The 19,714-nt window shown below is 42.7% G+C and overlaps 1 protein-coding gene across 1 annotated transcript in view; it reads left to right on the forward strand.

Moving 5' to 3' along the window:
- The first annotated feature begins 6,221 nt into the window (after positions 1-6,221).
- The window catches only part of Tmem19 (transmembrane protein 19), a 22,125-nt gene continuing 8,632 nt past the window's right edge, over positions 6,222-19,714 (forward strand). Inside the window, 3 exon segments of the mRNA XM_059245612.1 lie at positions 6,222-6,340; positions 6,459-6,609; positions 11,230-11,343. Of these exon segments, the coding sequence (XP_059101595.1) occupies positions 6,480-6,609; positions 11,230-11,343 (244 nt within the window). The 5' untranslated portion in view covers positions 6,222-6,340; positions 6,459-6,479.

Below are 19,714 nucleotides of genomic sequence, written 5' to 3' on the forward strand. Positions count from 1 at the left end.
TTATATCAGGAGTGGAATTCTTTTGATATCTAGACAGCTGGATACTTTATAAAGTTAAGGATTTTGTAGTGTATATTAAACAATAACATTGTATTCACAAAAATGTATTTGAAATTTGTTAATATTAAAATTTTTTCCCAAGGAATTACTGTCATCCCTATTATTTCTAGAAGGTAAAACGTATCCAGAAAGGGCCTTACCCTAATTTGAAACCACAAAAATTCCCTAGTCTTCCTTCTCTCTAAGTTGAAGGAAATTGTCAAACAGGTAAAAATAAGTGATGCCTTAATGACAGTTTAGCTCCACATTGTTGCTAAATATATATTATTACAACGTTTGAAGTGTTTATGCATTCTAAGCTAGATACATGAAGGACTGTAAAAATCCCAGTGGGGTTTGGATATAGCTGATTGGTAGAAGTACCTACCTACTCTATGCAAGGCTCTGAGTTTGAGTGCTCGCCCTGAAACGTAAATAAATACACTTTCCTTATAGTTCTCTGACAGTAACTTAGGCACACACAAAGACTTGGTGATAGATACAATGATCAATGCATTGTTTTTAATAGTATTCTTTAATACTTCAATTATAAAAATGGTATTTTTTAACATTTACTAAGAGATACTTGGCATTTGGGATGAACAAATGAGATGTATACAGTCCCTTTTCTCAAATCTATAGTAGGAAAATATTTCCATTCACTTTGCTCATCCTCACTATTCTCCACTCTTAGGAATTAAATGGAAGTCAACAAAGTAGTTTACATGCTGCCTTTCTTCTTAAAGTTTGTTCTCCAAAAGTTAAAAAGAATGAAGAGATGGCTCAGAGGTTAAGAGCACTGACTGCTCTTCCAGAGGTCCTGAGTTCAATTCCCAGCAACCACATGGTGGCTCACAACCATCTGTAATGAGATCTGGTACCCTCTTCTGGCCTACAGTCGTACATACTGTATACATAATAAATAAATAAATAAATCTTTTTTTTTTTTTCAAGAAAAAAAAAGGAATGAAATTCAATGTCAATAAATGATTTATGTGCCTGAGATCGGTAAAGTCTATTAAAAACAAACAACAACAAAAAAAAAAAACCAACTTTGAATTAGGGTTAGAGAGATGGCCCAGGGGTTAAAGAGATGATGGCTGGGCTTGGTGGTGCACACTTTTAATTCCAGCATTTGGGAGACAGAGACAAGTGGATCTCTATGAGTTCAAGGCAAGCTTGGATTACTGATGCAAACCGCAGGAAAATGTAATGGAATCCAGCTACTATCACAAAAGCTACTACTTGGAAAGGTCAAGGACTTTTCCGAAGGTCAAGCCATGGCTTAAGAAGTCCTGGTGATATTTTTGCTTTTGTGTATATATTAGTCGATTCCTGCAATTATTTCCTTGTATGCTATATATGCTTCCAAGAACTCATAATGGTGCATTTTATCTGAAATACCTATCAAGCATCCAACGCCAAACGATCTTCTGAATTAAGGTAAATTAAGCTCAGACCCTCCCTTCTTATACAGCCTTAGTGTTATTTATACTAACATTATAGACTCCTAACATTTACCTAACCACCTCTAGGAATGCAGATTGAGCACATAAATTACTTTTTTTTAGGGGGGGGGGTGTGTGTTTCAAGACAGGATGGATTGCGCTCTGTAGACCAGGCTGGCCTCAAACTCACAGAGATCCACCTGGCTCTGCCTCCTGAGTGCTAGGATAAAGGTGTGCGCCACCACTACCACCATCACCCAGCACATAAATTCCCTTTTTGATATATTAACCAGTCTTAGCTCTCAGTTGACCTCCTCCTTTAACCACTCCCCTTTTGGGTTGTAAAAGAAAAGCCTGAACTCTTGTCTGCCTTTATGACCCTGTAAGAATTCAAGCCTGGTGACCTTGCTTTAGTTAGAGCACTGCTATTGCATGGGTTTATATAACTGCAAACCTCAGAGACTGAGGAGGATTCTGACTGGAGAACTAGAAGAAAGAGATGGAAGATGAAGAGCCAGATGGGGAAGAACGAGATGAGAACGACCAAGATGGGGCAGAACTAAGATGAGAGATTAAGATACAAGTTAGAGGGACAGCAGATAAATGTAGAGAGAAATCAGGGAAGAAAGGAGCTAGGCACGAGAACAGAACTGAAACTGTGTAAATAGAATTTTATCCCAGAGGAATAAAGTAGACAGACAAAAGAGCTTGGTGTGCTTAGACTCTTTTCCCAAAAATAATTCTCGCCATTTGTAGCTTCTCTTCTGAGCCCCTGGGAAGAAGATTGTTAAGGCTGGTCCTTAATAATATTCGAGAGATTACATATTGAGTTCCAGGCCAGCCAAGGCCATATAGTAAGACCTTGTCCTTAAAAATAAAAAGGGACGCTCGATGCCTTTGCAGAGAACCAGGCTTCAGCATCCACGTGTCACAGCTCTCAACTCTAACTACAGCTACAGGGACTCCAATGCCCTCTTCTGGCCTTCGAGGGTACCCAAACACATGTGCATGTATATATGTGTGTGTGTGTGTGTGCACACACATAGAGACAAACATACATACACATAAATAAAAATTTTAATTACTTTGAATTAATAGATAAGAGAAGGCCTAGAACGATGGCCTAGCAGTTAAAAGTACTTGCTGCTCTTGTAGAAGACCCAAGTTCAGTTCCCAGAACCCACATGCTGGATCACAATAGTGCATAACTCCAGTTACAGGGAATCCAATACCCTCTTCTGGCCTCCACATGCACCAGGCATGCATGGTGTGCATACATACATGCAAGCAAAATACTCCTCTACCTAAAATAAATCCTAAACACATTAAGAATACTTTCAGTATGTTTTGAGAAGGTCTCAACACGCAATCCAAACTTTCAGTATGTTTTGAAGTAGTCTCAAACCGAACTCCCTAATTTCCTGCCTTAGCCTTCATGCTACTGGAATTCTGGCCACAATACCTTTAAGGACGTTTTTTTTTTTTTTTTTCTACACCAGTGTGATGAAAATGGCCCCCAGAGGCTCATATATTTGTATGCTTAGTGCTCACTTGAAAAACTATTTGGAAGGACTAGGAGGTATGTAGCCTTGTTGAAGGAGATGTGTCCTTGTTGGAGCAGGTGTGTCCCTGGGGGGTGTGCTGCCTGCCTGCCTGCCTGCCTGCCTGCAGGTCAGATGTAGCTCTCAGCTGCCCTCCAGCACCATGTCTCCTATTTGTACCATCATGCTCCCCACCAAGGTGATAATGGACTAGCCCTCTGAAACTGTAAGCCTCCAATTAAATGCTTTAAAAATACATAAATACATACATACATATACATACATACAGTAAGGGTTGCTGTGGTAATGATGTCTCTCCACAGCCACAGAGTCATGACTAAGACAATTTCCCCAAATTCAGTCTTAAGAAACAATAATTTGTTTATTACCTATCAGCAAAAGGGCAGGGTTGGAGAGAAGTTTGCTCAGTTTAACACATCACAGAAAGACAAAATGCAGCTAATTTTCCAAAAATGGCAATGGGAGAGTATTCATTTGAAGAGTTATTTCTCTGTCTCAGCTCTTGCAGGATTCTTCTGCTAAACGAGTTAGGACCTACAAAGAGGCCCATAACACCATGTGCATGATGCTTGAACACAAAGGGGGCCTTCTGACTGAAGAAGTCTTATGTGCACAGAAAGACAGGTTCATATGGGCCCACAGTTGGCTGTTGCATGCAGCCCCAGGATTTCTGCATACATATCTGTTTGCTGTCAATCCAACAGTCTACTCAAGAGCATTGCGCTCTGCACTTAATTTGTAAAGTTCCTGAATGTTACACCTGAAGGTGTCTGGAAAAGCTTGAGATGGGTGTCAGCAACTTCTGAGTCTGAGTCATTGTTGGAAGTGTTATTTTAAATAGCTGGTTAGGCAGGACACTTTTGTGAGGAAATCGGGGCCCTCCCTACTCTGCCTCAGTTATATGGGAAACATCCTTCATTGGATGACTGGTTGGATGGGGGAGGAATACTCATTTGAAAGCACATTTCACTGGTACTATGATTTCATGTGTCATTTTAGCCAGACGAAAACATCCCTGACATCCATACTGACTTGAGGCTAAGGATACAGTTCACTGGTAGAGCAATTACCTAGCAAGCATGAAGCAAGCCCTAAGTTGACACTCCAGTACTAAAAAAGCCAGCAAAAGAACTGACTTGACGCAGACTTTTAGTGTCATTAGACAATCTGACAATCACAGTGAGGCCATTGTTTTCTTTTAGCACAGCAACTGATCAGACAAGATCATGCTGTAGATGGACAAGTCCAGCTTAGAAGTTTTCTAAGCAATGCAAAAAAAAAATTTTTTTTAATTAAAAAGAATTTACCTGTTGTTAGTAACTTGTAACCCAATACTCTGGCAATACAAATAGTGGTCGTGTAGTGTGATGGAGTAATACAAGTAATTACCCATGCAGAACAGATAACTGCAGGTTTGTGTTGTACCAAAAGAGAAACAGTCTTTGTGTATATTTTGAAATTTAAAATAGCATGAATTTTTTAAAAGTGCCCTCCAGCAGTGGAAATGTGAGCTTTTAAAGAGTGACTGGGTTATGTCACAGTTGTGTACCACACCTAAACAGTCCCGTCACCTCTGTCACACTGTCCACAATGAGCTGGAAACACCCAGACCTGTGTGATTATTAGCTAGTTACTATTCGCTCAGACAAAATAACTCATAATCCACCTCAGCCTATGATCTGGGATTATAAGCATGGGCCACATCTAGTGAGATCTTTGTTTTGAAACTGGGACTGGGGAGACGACTCTGTAGGTAAAGCACTTGTTGGGCAAGCCTGAGAACCTGAGTTCCAATCCCCAGAACCACGTGGGGCCCAAACGATGAGCAGGTACCTATAAAAGGTGCAACCAGTCACGAGACTCAGATTGTTCGTGAATAGGATGGTCTGCCGTGTCAGTGAATTGACAGGATACACACACTTGATACCGTGTATGGGGACAGCCACATCCACAATGCGTTACAACAATAATTACGTGAAATCTCAATAGCAGAACGCTATGCTTCTCTTTACATATCACAGTACCAGTTAAGGGCCAAGCTGTTGTTTTAAACTACCTTCTAAGTAATTCTGCTCCTACATGATTGAAAGACCCCCACCAAAGACCCAGACACAGTTCCCCCAGAAACCCAAAAGAGCTGAGGGAAGAGATATCTTAAAAATAAACAGAACTGAGTCAGTTCCCCCTTCCTGGAAGTCAGGTGTTTTCAAAAGAAGAAAGTCAGGATGTCTGGTGGTTACGAGATGCCCCTCTCAGGAGATAACATGACCAGACCCCGGAGGTAGGTTGTAAAACTCCTGACAGGGCAAACAGATAAGCTGAAATAAGACAAAGTCCAGGCCCGGGAAAAACTGGACCAATCAAGGATGGACCCCCCCCCCTCCCCTCTAAGAAATTTTGTGGGTTTTGCCTATAACAACTAACTTCCTCAAGAAAGAGTAACTCCTCCCTGCATCACTGCGCTGTGGCCAGTGAATGCTTGAGATGAGTTCCCTGTCAAGGCGACTTGTAACAGAAATAAACCTTGCTTTTGCATTCTGGTACGCTCCTCCTCGGTGGTCTCTCTGGGGGGTCACGATCTGGGCACAACAATGATAAATCCCTTGGTCCTTCACAAGACACCCCATCACCTGGTATGAACGCTGCATAATTACAGCCCGTTACGGGTTCTAAATTCACTCGCCTTTCACTATTCCATCAAAGGGCAGGTTTTAGTACCCCACGCCACACTTGCTGGTGACAATTTTTTTTTTTTTTCAGTCTAGGACGTCCACAATAGTTGTCCTGTCTATTCCCCAGGTGCATTACAACCGCGGCGCCGAACTGCCCAAGACGCTAGCGGGACTCCAGCCCGGCTTCCGCCTTACGGGGTCACGTGAGCGGAGCGGACGGAGCTGCTGCGCATGCGCGCACCCAGCGTGTAGCCGTGCGGCTGGAGCGGCCGGGTCTTGGCTCCCCGGCCGGCTGGAACCGGACGCCAGGGCAGCCCGGGACGGACCCAGAGGCGCCCGCCCGAGCTGCTCCTGCTCCGGGTCCAGGCTCGGTGGCCTAGGCGGGCGTACCGTGGAGGCGGAGCCGCTGCTGACCGGGGGGGCGGAGCTCGGCGGCGCGGGCCGCCCATTGGCTGCCGGGCTTCCGTGCGCCTTCCGGGCCCCTCCAGGTGCGAGCCGCCCCCCGCCCCGCCGGCCCCGCGACCTCCCGGCGCCTTTGCCCAGGGAGGCGTTAACCTCGCAGGGGCGAGCCGGGGTGTCTACAAGTTTGGGGTCATTGGCGATTGTATTCTGTCGTTCGGTCGGTGGAAGATGTTGGCATTTCCTTTTGCCTCTAAAGGAGTATTGTTGCAAGAAAGTTAAATGACTTTGTTCGTCTGAAATGCTGTCTTTTTTTTTTTCTTCTTCTTCTCCCCCAGGTGCCCGTAGCTTTCTTTTCCATGACAGATCTTGACGACAATACATGCAAAAAATATATAAAGATGATTACTAATATCGTAATATTGAGCCTGATCATTTCCATTTCCCTAGCATTCTGGATTATGTCAATGACAGCTAGCACCTATTATGGTAAGTAGAAGTGCCCTAAGTTGTTCTAGAAGTTTGTCGGTAGAATTTAAAAGTACCACTTCAAAATCCAAAAAGTACGGCCTGTAAATGGTTAAGAATGGTTGTGTGTACTACCACAACCTGAATCTAATTTGCTCCTGTAACAAGATAAACGATGTCTTGACTATTTTACGGCCTTTTATGTTTGTTGTGATATTAATTACACCCATCATAAAATGCATGTATCAAGTAATTATTTTGTTTACCTAGGTGAAAAAATGACATAAAACGTAGTTTTGTGAAAAAATTTTGGTGATGCTTTTTATTTTCGTAAGATTAGTAATATGGCTAGTTAGTAGTATCACAGTTTTATAATCCTGTGAAAATATAGATTAAAGAAGGTATAATATTTACGTTTGGAGATCTGAAGAATTTGTCACTGCAAAGGAATAGACCTCTAGTGCTGGAGCTGGGGCTGTCACAGTGTGTGTTCAAGTTTGAGCCTCAGTATACCTTACAGCCACTTGGCAGAAACAAGGACTTTGGTTTCGCTTTGGGCTATTGGTATGTCTGTGGTTTTATGAAGCCGAATTTTGCTGTGTAACCCTCACTGGTGTTGAACTCAATCATCCTCTTGTCTCAGCCTCCCGAGTGCTGGGATTAGAGGTGCAAGCCATTGTGTATGACTTTACATAAGGTACTTTAGCTCTGGTCTTTCAAAAATTTTCTTCCTTAGCATGTATTAATTGTACAAGATAATGTATATTTCATTTTGGCATTCATATATTTAGATTACATACCTGGGTCCTATGATTTTTTTTCTAATCTCATAGCTTTTTTTTTTAAATGATTTTTTTCTTGTATGTGTATTAGTGTTTTGCCTGCATATGTGTCTGGGTGAGGGTGTTGGGTCCTCTGGAACTGGAGTTACAGACAGTTGTGAGCTGGCATGTGAGTGCTGGGAATTGAACCCAGGTTTTCTGGAAGAGCAGCTAGTGCTCTTAACCACTGAGCCATCTCTGCAGCCTCCTACCCCAGGATGGTGTTTAAGGATTATTTTGGTTTTGGCTGTTAAGGTCTAGGAATTGAATGTACTGTTTTGCACGTTCTGTGCAAGTGCAGGGGCTGCTTTGTGCCCAGCTCTTTGTTTTGTTGTTTTATTGGGGTTGTTTGGGGTGTTTTTGTTTGTTTGTTTGTTTGTTTTTTGGGTTTTTTTTTGGTGTGTGTGGGTTGTTTTTGTTGTTGTTTTTGTTTTGTTTTGTTTTTGAGACAAGGCCCCAGCTTATGGCCTTGACTGACCTCAAACACGACTCCTTCTGCCTTTATCTCTATGTTCTGGAATTATATGGGCCAACACATCCAGATGTTTAAAATTTCAAAGAGGGACTGAGACAGTGCCTGGATAAAGCACTTGCTGTGCAAGCCTGAGCGCCCGAGTTCAAATCCCAGAGCTCCTGGGAAGTGGGAGGCAAAGGAGAAGTCCCAGGAGCCCTTGGGCCAACTCAAAGTTATCCTCTGACTTCCACACACGTACACATTGTCTGCACACAACACAGCACTAATAAACACAACACAGCACTAATAAACGTGCACTTTTTTGTTTTGTTGTTGTTTTTCGAGACAGGGTTTCTCTGTGTAGCTTTGCACCTTTCCTGGAACTCACTCTGTAGCCCAGGCTGGCCTCGAACTCACAGAGATCCGCCTGGCTCTGCCTCCCAAGTGTTGGGATTAAAGGCATGTGCCACCACTGCCCAGCACATTTTTTTTTTTTTTTTGAGAAAGCTGCTCTTTATGTAGACCAGGCAGGCCTGAAACTTAAAGAGATCTGCCTGCCTCTGCCTCCCACGTACTGGGATTAAAGACATGCACTACAGTTCTTGACACACACACACACACACAATTTGTTTTTGAGTTTTGAAGTTGAGAGTTTAGAATGTGCCTATACAAACTTACTTAAAAAAAAAAGCTCAGTTATTTTAAGGCTTATTTATTTATTTATTTATTTATTTATTTATTTATTTATATGAGTGTTTGCCTGCATATTATATATATGTACCAGATGGTTGCCTAATGCCCAAGGGGTTGGGAACAGCATTGGATCCCCTGGAACTAGAGTTACAGATGGATTGTGAGCCACCATGTGGGTGCTAGGAATCAAGCCCGGGTCTCTGTAAGAACAAGTGCTCTTAACCATTGAGCCAGTTCTCCAGCCCATAAACTTTCTACTTTTTCCTACAGAACCAGAATACTGGTCAGTTCACAGTTCACAACTAAGGAACGAGTGGAAAGGAGAGAGAGAGAGTATGAGCTCTTAGAAGTGGTTGTGTCCTAAGTAATTGCCGTTTCAGGACACGGTCCTTTGGCAGAGAAAGATGTTCATTCATAAAGATGCACAGTGGAGGAGGCCTGGAGGGAAGGAAACATGAACATCCTTATGTAAATAAGTAGAACAAGCTAGGGGCTCAGTGATTGACAGCACTGACTGCTCTTCCAGAGGACCAGGGTTCAATTCCCAGCACCCACATGGCAGCTTACAACTGTCTGTAACTCCAGTTCCAGGGGACCCAACACCCATGGCAAAAATACCAATGCAAATGAATGAAGCTATATCTTTGCTTCCTGGAATAAGATTTTTCCTATGTTTTGTTGTTCAGTTGGCTCTTTTGGTTTTTTATTTTTCTATTTCCTGGTTTGGGTGTTTCTTATTTGGCTTTTGAGATGGGACTTCATTTGACATTGCGCTGGCTGGCCTGTAACTTACTATGTAGACCTGGCCTTGAACTTGCGATCCTCCTGTGTCTCCCTCCCAAGCACTGGGTTTACAGGCCCATGCCAGTACACTTAGCCATTTCCTTTTTTTTTTTTTTTTTTTGACAGAAATGTGACTGTAAGCAATAGTTCCATGTTTTTCCTTACATAAAGAAATCCCTCAGCCATAGTGCCTCTCAGAAGGCAGTCAGACGCGGTGGGAACTCCATGGCCTGTCTGAAGGAGATGACTGCCCATTTCTTGGCCTTTGGTTAATTCTGCTACATAGGCCAGAGTATCTAACTTAAACAAAATGAAGAATCAGAACTTTTATATCAAATCTTCTACCTTTTCATATTAACTCAAAAGATTTATAGTGTTAGCCAAACAAAGCAGCTTTGGGTTTTTCAGTCTTTGGGTAAATTGACTTCTAACTGTTGAATCATATCTGTTGACCATCAGAATGTTGTTTAAGATAATCTCTTTGAAAGAGATAAATAATTTTGTCTGAAATTTAATATTATGCCCCCTTGTAGTCAGAAGTTTTTCTGTCCCAGGAGCCACTTACCACACAGAGACTTGTAGTAATTGTAAATGCTCAGCCAGTAGCTCAGGCTTGTTACTCACTAGCCCTTACATTTTAAGTTAACCCATATTCCTTATTTATGCCTGCCATATGGCAGTACCTTTATTAGTATGACACATTCATCTCCTGCTCCCTCTATGTCTGGTTGGCGACTCCTGGCTCTGCCCTCTTCCTCCCAGTATTCTCCTAGTCTGGCTCTCCTGCCTAACTTTATCCTGTTCAGTTGTTGGCCAGTCAGCTTGTTTATTAAGCCAAGCACAGTGACATATCTTCACATCATACAAAGGGATTATTCCACAGTATTTTTTTTTAATTTAAAAATTTTTTTTAAAAAATTTAGGAAGCAGTGATTTATTTCAATTCTCCAGGTGCTCATGTGTGCAATATTATCCTAAGAAGCTGTAAATGGTTTCAACACTTGAACATAGCCTAGTGGGCCCCATCCCAGGACGATTGTATACTCTGACAGTATTCAAGTCTAAACATAAATATTTTCCTTGGGCGACCTGTTCTGTTTCTGTAGGATAGTATTTTAATTTGGAACTCTTTCTTTCTTTCTTTCTTTCTTTCTTTCTTTCTTTCTTTCTTTCTTTCTTTCTTTCTCTCTCTCTCTCTCTCTCTCTCTCTCTCTCTCTCTCTCTCTCTGCATTTATTTATTTATTTATTGATTGATTTTTGGAGACAAAGTATCTCTGTGTAGGCTGGCCTCGAACTCACAGAGATCTGCCTGCCTCTGCCTCCTGAGCGCTGGTATTAAAGATGTATGCCACCACTGCCCTGCTGGAACTCACTTTATTAAAGCTTAGTGTTAAGAGTGACCTATGCAAGATTCAAGCTGCCCGTTGTCCCAGCTCTGAGAAGGGGAGTTGGACACAGGATCCCATCACTAGCCAAGAATCTGTTTGTACTTTGGTACCCGCTAGCAAAGGGAAAATTAGTTTTCTCCAGTGGGGTTTCACTGGATGCATCAGCCACACTCCAGGGCAGGCCCAATGCCCAGGAGTAGTATGCTCACAAAATGAATTCCTCGGTATTCTTGTGGAATTTTTGTTTCCTTTCAGCGTTCTTTCGACTCATTTGCCTTTTGTTTGTTTTGATTTTCATCTGTGTGCATTTTGTTTGTTTTTAGAGAGTGACAGAATATAATGAGAGATGGGAAGATCAAAGTATATTGCATAAATTTTTTTTTTAAATACTTCATGAGTGAATTTTTAGAGGATTAACCTGTGCAGGCGTCACACTGCTCTCCATGTCTGTAATTTTTCAGGTAGCTTACAGCCCATCTCTCTGCCTCTGTCGCTTCCCAGGTAACCTGCGGCCTGTTTCTCCTTGGCGCTGGCTGTTCTCCGTTGTTGTTCCTGTTCTGATTGCCTGTAATGGCTTCAAAAAGAAAAGTCTAGACCACAGTGGAGCTCTAGGAGGTATGTTTTCATTCTGAATGTTTGAAATCATTCTACCGTAAATATGCTCTTTCATTGAATGTCATGCTTTCTGAATGCTGATAATGACTGAACTATTTATTTTTAAAAACTTTTTTCTTTCTTTCTTTATTTATTTTGGCTTTTTGAGACAGGGTTCCTCTGTGTTGTTTTGGTGCCTGTCCTGGATCTCGCTCTGTAAACCAGGCTGGCTTCGAATTCACAGAGATCCGCCTGGCTCTGCCTCCCGAGTGCTGGGATTAAAGGCATGCACCACCACCACCCGGCAAACTTTCTTAAAGATAGAGTCTCACTATGTAGCCCTGGCTGGCTTGGAACTCACTATGTGGACCAGGTTGGCCTTGAATTCACAGAGATCTGCTTGCCTGTGGCTCCCAAGTACTGGGATTAAAGGCATGTGCCACCAGGTCTGGCTATGACTGAACTGACTGAGTTTCAACATGATGCATCTCAGTGATTCAGCATTCCCATTCTGTAGAATTGCAGAAACAAATACCTCTAGAGCAACACGCACATTCCACTTTGTGATTGATGTGAATAGGTGAACAGGATTGCCCTCTGGGGACCTTTTTTTTTTTTTTTTTTTTTTTTTTTTGGTTTTTCGAGACAGGGTTTCTCTGTGTAGCTTTGCGTGTTTCCTGGCACTCACTCTGTAGCCCAGGCTAGCCTCAAACTCACAGAGATCCACCTGCCTCTGCCTCCCGAGTGCTGGGATTAAAGACCTACACCACCACCGCCCGGCTTCTGTGGACCTTGATCTTGGCTCTTGTGTACTTAGTGTGGTCTCCTACTGGCAGAATTACTGGGACACTCCTAGGTGTAAAATGGAAGAGAAAAAACAACTCTTGGAAATTGCTCTCTGTGAGCTCAAACAGCTGGGTTCAAATCTGTTGTTTTAGGTTGCTTTTTAGACCTGAACTGGGCACAGGCTTTTGTGTTGTTCTTTATTTACTGAGCACTTCCTACTCTCTGCCACTGCTCCAGAAACAGGGAATAAAACTGTGACCCAACACAAGGCTTCTGCTCGCCTGGCTCTTTTATTTTACTTTACTGTTTATTTACTTTATTTATTTATTTATTTATTTATTTATTTATTTATTTATTTATTGTTTTTCGAGACAGGGTTTCTCTGTGTAGCTTTGTGCCTTTCCTGGATCTCGCTCTGTAGACCAGCTGGCCTCGAACTCACAGAGATCCACCTGGCTCTGCCTCCCGAGTGCTGGGATTAAAGGCGTGCGCCACCACCGCCCGGCTATTTTGTTTTTGAAACAGGGTCTTACTGTGTAGCACAAGCTGGTCTCAGACATGACATCTTTTGGCTTCAGCCTCCCAGGAACTTTTACTGTTTGGGGCTGGGGGCCATTAGATGATAAGTAAAAAAAAAAAAAAAAAAATGTATAAAAACTTTTCAGATAATATTGAAGTTTTTGAGGAAAAAAATGAAAATATAATAAAGCATGTATGTTAGAAGACACAGGGCAATTTTCTCCCCTAGATACGGTCCTGTGGTTTTCACTAAGGCAATTTAGAGCTATGACCCAGGGAAGCCAGCCATGAACTGCTCAGAAGCAGTTCCGGGCTGACAGAGGAACAAGTGCATAAGCCCTAACATGCCAGTCTAACTTGTTCAACAGTAAGAAGATAGCTCAGTCAGGCAAGTGGTAGTGAGGAAGGGGAGCGTAGTGAGAGAGAAAGTTGAAGAAGCAGATTAGGGCTAGCAGGTCCATTCAGGCTGGTGCCCTCCAGTAAGGGTTTTCTCTCAAAGCATCGGGGATTGCTAGCCTCAGAGCAGAAGGCCAACATGATCTGCGTTGGCAAGAGAACATTCACAACCACCAAGCATTCAAGACGCCAAGGCGCATGCTCTCCCCCTAAATACTTCCCGTATATGAAGACTATTCCTGCTAGCCTTTCTTGAAGTCCCCTACCCAGCCTTCGGAATGCTACTGATCACTAGCCCCTGCACCGTCAACACTCTGTCCCCTCTGTTTATGTTACTGTCTGTGAAGGGCTGTCAACTAGAGTAGACCCTCAGAGAGGGAAGATGGTGTGGTTGGTAAAAGAACAACCCTAAAAGCAGGCAAGGTCAACTTGAAGAAAAACTGGGCCTTCTCCCTGTCTCCTGTGAGGGTTTCCAGTGTCTAACCTGGAGGATATATCACAGAATTAATGAAACATAAACACCAGGCCAGCTCACTGGCTTGGTACCTTCCCAAGGCCATAGCATGTGCTATCATGGTGCTATAGTTTCGTAAAAGTAAAAGGGTTTTTTGTTGTTCTTGTTTTATGTTTTCCCCCCCAAGGGCTGACCTTAAACTTGTGGTAAAGCCTCGGCTTTTCCAGTGCTGGGATTACAGGCTTGAGCTACCACACTTGACAGTAAAAGTTGTTTCTGGACTCTTTTAAGTTTTTTTTTCACTTTTTTAAATTTATTTTTCTGTTATCAGCTTGATACAGTATAAATTCTTATCCTAACTGTGAAATGTTCCATTGAGGCTTGCCCAGTAATTGAGTAAAACCAAAGCTTATTCTAAGCCACAGTCGTCCTAGGGTCCCCCCTGCTATATAGCCTCCCTGGTTCTGTGGGTTGCGGTCTGATTGTTCTTTGCTTTATATCTAAAATCCACTTATGAGTGAGTACATACCTTGTTTATCCTTCTGGGTTTGGGTTACCTCACTCAGGATGATTTTTTTCTAGTTCTATCCATTTGCCTGCAAATTTCATGTTGTCATTGTTTTTCTCTGCTGAGTAGTATTCCATTGTGTATATGTACCACATTTTCAAGGTTTATTTTTATTATTTTTGATTATGTATAGGTATATGTGTGTCTCCATGTGGGTATGTGCACCTGAGTGCAGGTGCTTGCTGAGGCCAAGGATGTAGAGACATTGGATCCCGTGGATCTGGAGTTACAGATGGTTGTGAGCTGCCTGATGTGGGTGCTAAGGACTGAACTCTGGTCCTCTGGAGAGCAGAAGAGTAATGCTTTACTTCTGAACCATCTATCCAGCCCCCTGAACTTTTTATTTATTTTTTATTTATTTTGAGGCAGGGCCTCACGTAGCTCAAGCTTGTCTTAGTAAATTCTGCAGAGCTGAAGATAACTTAAGGTCCTGCTTGCACCTTACAGTGTTGGGATACAAGTATCTGGCATCATACCAGTTTATGTGATATGATGCTGGGATACAACTATCTGGCATCACACCAGTTTATGTAATTCTGGGACTCAATCCCAGGGCTTTGACCATTCTAGGCAAACATTCTTCCCACTGAGCTATGTCCCTAGCCCTGGATCCTTTTTGGTTTAATCCCAGCACTCAGGAGGCAGAGGCAGGTGGATCTCTTTGATTTTAAAGTCAGCCTGTTCTACATAGCAAGCCAGGCAAGCCAGGACTACAGAGTGAGACCCATCTCAAAAAAAAAAAAAGAGGCCCTCCAGCACATTCCTGTAATCTCAGCAGCTCTATAATCTCTGTGCCATGGAGGTGCAGGCTGGAGGTTCCTGAGAGTCCAAGGTCACCCTTGGTTACATAGTTCAAATTTGAGCCTGTATGGACTATTTGAGAACATGTCTCAAAAAAAAAAAAAAAGCCCTACAAATTTAGCTGGATCTATTCCTGTAGAATCAATGAGAATTAAATAAAATGATTACCTGAGAGTTCTTTGTTCACTAGACAGAGCCAGTGTTTATTGGATGTTATCAATTATTATTGGGCATAAATCTTCAGAATCACAATTCCCTTCATAGTTGAGAAATATTATTTGCACTGTACTGATAGTTTTCATTCTGTAGTAGTTGAGATTGAAAGTTAAGTAGATGCATTGACGTTTTCTTATAAATGTTCTTACTATATATTCAGTAAGTATTAAGAATGACTATGTACTATTTGCTTAACAAGAGCAATGTCATTCTTACTGTGTGCTGGGCATTTAGCACTTTGGAAGTATTAACTCTTTAACAAGTAATTTGAGCAAGCAATGTTTGACTATAATACCAGTCATGTTTTACTTAAAAAAAATACTTTATCTCTTAGGGTTTTATTGATGTGAAAAGATAACATGACCATGACAACTCTTATAAAGGAAAACATTTAACTGGGGCTGGCTTAAAGTTGAGAGGATTAATCCATTATCATCATGGTGGGAAGCATGGCGGCATGCAGGCAGACGTGGTGCTGGAGAAGGAGCTGAGAGTTCTACATCTGGATCCACAGGCAGCAGGAAGTGACAGTGACATACTGGCCAGGCTTGAGCTTCTAAGACCTCAAAGCCCACCCCCTAGAGATGCACTTTCTCCAACAAAGCTATACTATTCCAACAAAGCTATGCCTCCTAATAGTGCTCTTCCCTATGGGCTTTGAGGCACCATTTTCTTCAAACTACCACACTTTCTCCTGTGCCCTTGCCTTGGTGTTTATTATTCTTGACCTACAGCAAGAAGGGTCAGTGCCTTGAAAGTCTTTTCTCCCCCATCTATTTATTTGTTTATTTATGTATTGGTGGAGAGAGCAGTGAGTACACACACGTGGGGTTCAGAGGACAACCTGTGGGAGTCAGTTCTTCCACCAAGCATGCCAGTTCCCAGGGGTCAAGCTCAGGTCCTCAAGTGACTTCACCCACTGAACCACCTCAACAGGCCTCAAGTTCTTAAAACGTCTTTTTGATTTGCTTCCAGCAGAAGCCTCCCTGGGTCCAGCACGTCTTCCTCAAGGATCCCTCTGAGGGTCCCCCATCTGGTCTGGCACCCCACTGCTGGGCATCAAGGGATGCTCACCTCACTCTGCAACTCTGGGAGAGGAGGCACCCCCTGGGGCACAGGCTGGGGAGACTACTGTCTTCTCCTTGCCATGAGGGAATTTTGAATCTCTGATGGGTCACTGACTGACCGGCACCATTTGAAATGCGCTACCAGAAGTATCCAACATAGAACAGAAATGCGCTACCAAAACTATCCAACATGGAACAGATGGATACGTCTCCAAGCTCATGACTTCTTCAAGTCAACACTTTCTGAGAAAGATCCCAAAGTGCCATCCTCCAGGGGAAGTGAAAAGGAGGCAGGGGCCTGTGGAGGTTTGGGAGGCAGAAAACAAAGAAAAAGAATCTGAAAACCAAAGGGAGAAATGACAGAGATGGAAAGAAAAGACGTCAGTGCTGCCCAATCAGGGCATCAGATAGCCAGATCCATCACCTGAGACTAGAAAAAAAAAAAAAAAAAAACCAAGATAATTGGGGAACTTAGCAAATGCTGGGAGAATACAATGTGCTTGGAGTTATCCAAGAGGTCTATACATATCCTGCCACCATCTGTCAAACTATCAGAACTTTGTCATGCAGTAACCAATTGCAATCCCTCCATCCACTCCCCACCCCCACCCCCACCCCTCGACAGAGCTGGGGTGTCTGTCTAGTAAATCTCATGATGCTGGCTCTCAGTGCAAATTCACTGACCAGTTTACTTGATGAGGTTGCGGATGCTTGATTTATGTATGGCATAATGAGCTGAGAGAACTGCCTTCAGTGATATATAGGCTAGATTCTCCCCGCCCCCCCATACCTTCGTTTGAATCATATAACGACTGTGGGAAAGGACATAAAAAGCTGCTGAAACTCAGTACACTCAGCACTGGAGAGAACGAAGTCAAACAGCTATCTCTAACCGATGAATTATGTAGCCTCATTACGAATCTGGGTGTAGCTCACAATCAACTTGAACAGCTTCCAAAGGAGATTGGAAACTGCACACGGATGAACAGTCCCGACTTGCAGCACAGTAACCCCCCCACCCCCCCACCCCCCCCCCCCCCCCCACCCCCTGCCCCAGATACAATAGGAAACGGGTCCAGTTTAAACCTCCCTGGCCTGAGACATCATAGATTGTCAGCAATTCCCAGATCATCAGCAAGTGCAGTGGCTTGGGGTCTAAATTTAGAAAACAGTAACATTTTTACCCCACCACAGGAAACAACTTGGAGAGTATAATGATGTTTCCTGTGGTTGCTGTTGCTAGGTTGAGATTCCTGGATAGACTCCATCATGATTATTTGGAATTATCCCTACCACAGGACAAAAATCCAGACAGTCTGGCTCTTGGGACTGGATCTGATATCTGTGGGTTTGGGGGTATTGAGACCTTTCCTAGGAGAAATATATTTTCTTAACTTTGGGGAAACAGAAACATGATGAAGGTTTTGTTTGTTTGTTTGTTTTGTCTGGGTTTTTTGTCTTGTTTTGTTTTTCTTCCCCCCCCCCCCCCCCCCCGCCCCCGAGACAGGGTTTCTCTGTGTAACTTTGGTGCCTATTCTGGATCTCGCTCTGTAGACCAGGCTGGCCTTGAATTCACAGAGATCCGCCTGCCTCTGTCTCCCGAGTGCTGGGATAAAGGCGTGCGCCACCATCACCTAGTGGTGAAGGATTTTTTTGTTTGTTTGTTTTTTATTTTCTCATTTCTGAAAGTTGCAGATCCACAAAAATTTATGAAAAGTATGGGAAATAAATTACACAAGACATACTCTGTATATGCTTTATGTATTCATTATATCATTAACTACAATAAGTAATTTTAAAGACATCTCTCTTGTACAATGAGATGAGTGTCTCTCTCTAAAGACTGCAGTGTATGTAAATCTCAAGGTTACTTAACAATGTCTACAGTTTTATATCTTGACCTACCTTGTGCATCCTTCTCTTCTGGGGTATTGGTGTCTTTACACTGTGCTCTATTGCTGCTGAACTAAATGCACTTTCCCCATATGTGGGCCAGTGGCCTCGAGCAATTCAGTTCAGGGCGGTTGCCTTTAACCCCATCCCTCCTTTACTGGTAGGTGATAGTACAGTTCTGGAAAATGGACACATTTTGTAGAAGCCATTGGTAGTTCGTGGAAGTTATGTGGGATGTGCGAATACTATTTGATGACACTTACTGCCTTTATGAATAGTCAGATGGTGACTGTGCACCCCTTCCGTAGCACTCTTAGTTTTTGTAATGCTGGTCTAGGTCAGTTTAATCATGAAGAGACCTAGAACAGGTACATCCCAGACACCACCCTTAAACTCACTTCCCGTATAACGAAGAACTACATATGACTGTAATTACGTATTGCTGCCTGGTTTTGTGTTTTGGTGTTGCTCTTCCTGGCACTTAGACTCAGACAGGTAGAAATCTGTGTTCATAACTGGCACATTTGTAAGGAGCAGCTAAGAAATAAAGACAAGTAAATATTTAAAACCCCAGAATGCTTAAATGTTCTGAAAAACTGTTGCAGATGTTCACTGCGTTTTACCAAGCAGTGACCCTCTGCTTCTCCATCTGTGGTGTCTTTTCAGTCACATTTTGTTTATAAAAAGAATTGTTACAATTCTACCTAGAATTTGTGTGTGAGTGTGATTTTTTTCCAAAGTAAATCTCATAGCCAAATATGTTTTTATATTAAGATTATGGAACTTAAACTTGAGAGGTAATGGCCTCGTGCCTTTTCTTGAGAATATACGTGAGAACATATAAAAATTTTAAACATCTTTGGATCCCTTCTGTTCGCTCTCGATAGCTTTCTTTGATGTCATTCTTGCTTTTCTTAATGAAATCAAAAGGGAAAGTGAAATGTCTTTAACTGTTGCCAAATATCCAGTATTTAGTATCGTAAGCTTCCTGAGAACAAGGCTTCAGTCCACCCTGAGGGGTTTGTGTAACAACTGTCACAGCACACAGAGGGAAAGCCCCTGAGTACCGAATGTTCTCTGGATAATGACTGACACAAAGTAAGTGTTTAGGAAGGAAGTGTACATTGACTTAAAAATCTTAGCTCTTGTGGGGTAGTGGTGGCACACGGCTTTAATCCCAGCACTTGGGAAGCAGGTGGATCTCTGTGAGTTCGAGGCCAGCCTGGTCTACAGAGTGAGTTCCAGGCCAGCCTGGTCTACAGAGTAAGTTCCAGGCCAGCCAGAACTACACAGAGAAACCCTGTCCAACAATAATAATAATAACAATAATCTTGGCTCTTTTCCTAATCATTGCATCCTGAGTCCTGTGAGATGTTTCTGTTTGGAGCTTTCCTTTCTTTGAGGATTAAGGTGTGACGCTGATGTGAGGTGTATCACAGTCCTTGGAAATGCTTTCCTAGTGTGTGACTGTGAGTCACTTAAACTTTCCTTGTTACAATGTTCCTGACGGTGGATGGAAAGGAATAATGGTGTCCATAGCCCGAGGCGTTACTGTGTCAAATGCTCCACACACTGCCTGGCACATATTGTTCCCTTCCACTGTTACTGTTGGCAGTGCTGTGGAGTTTATTAAGGTGTGCCGTATCGTGCTTTTAGTGCCCTTGTGATAAGAGGTAAGTTGCAGAAGATCCA

This window comes from Peromyscus eremicus, chromosome 18 (genome assembly GCF_949786415.1).
Source record: "Peromyscus eremicus chromosome 18, PerEre_H2_v1, whole genome shotgun sequence".
NCBI lineage: Eukaryota > Metazoa > Chordata > Mammalia > Rodentia > Cricetidae > Peromyscus > Peromyscus eremicus.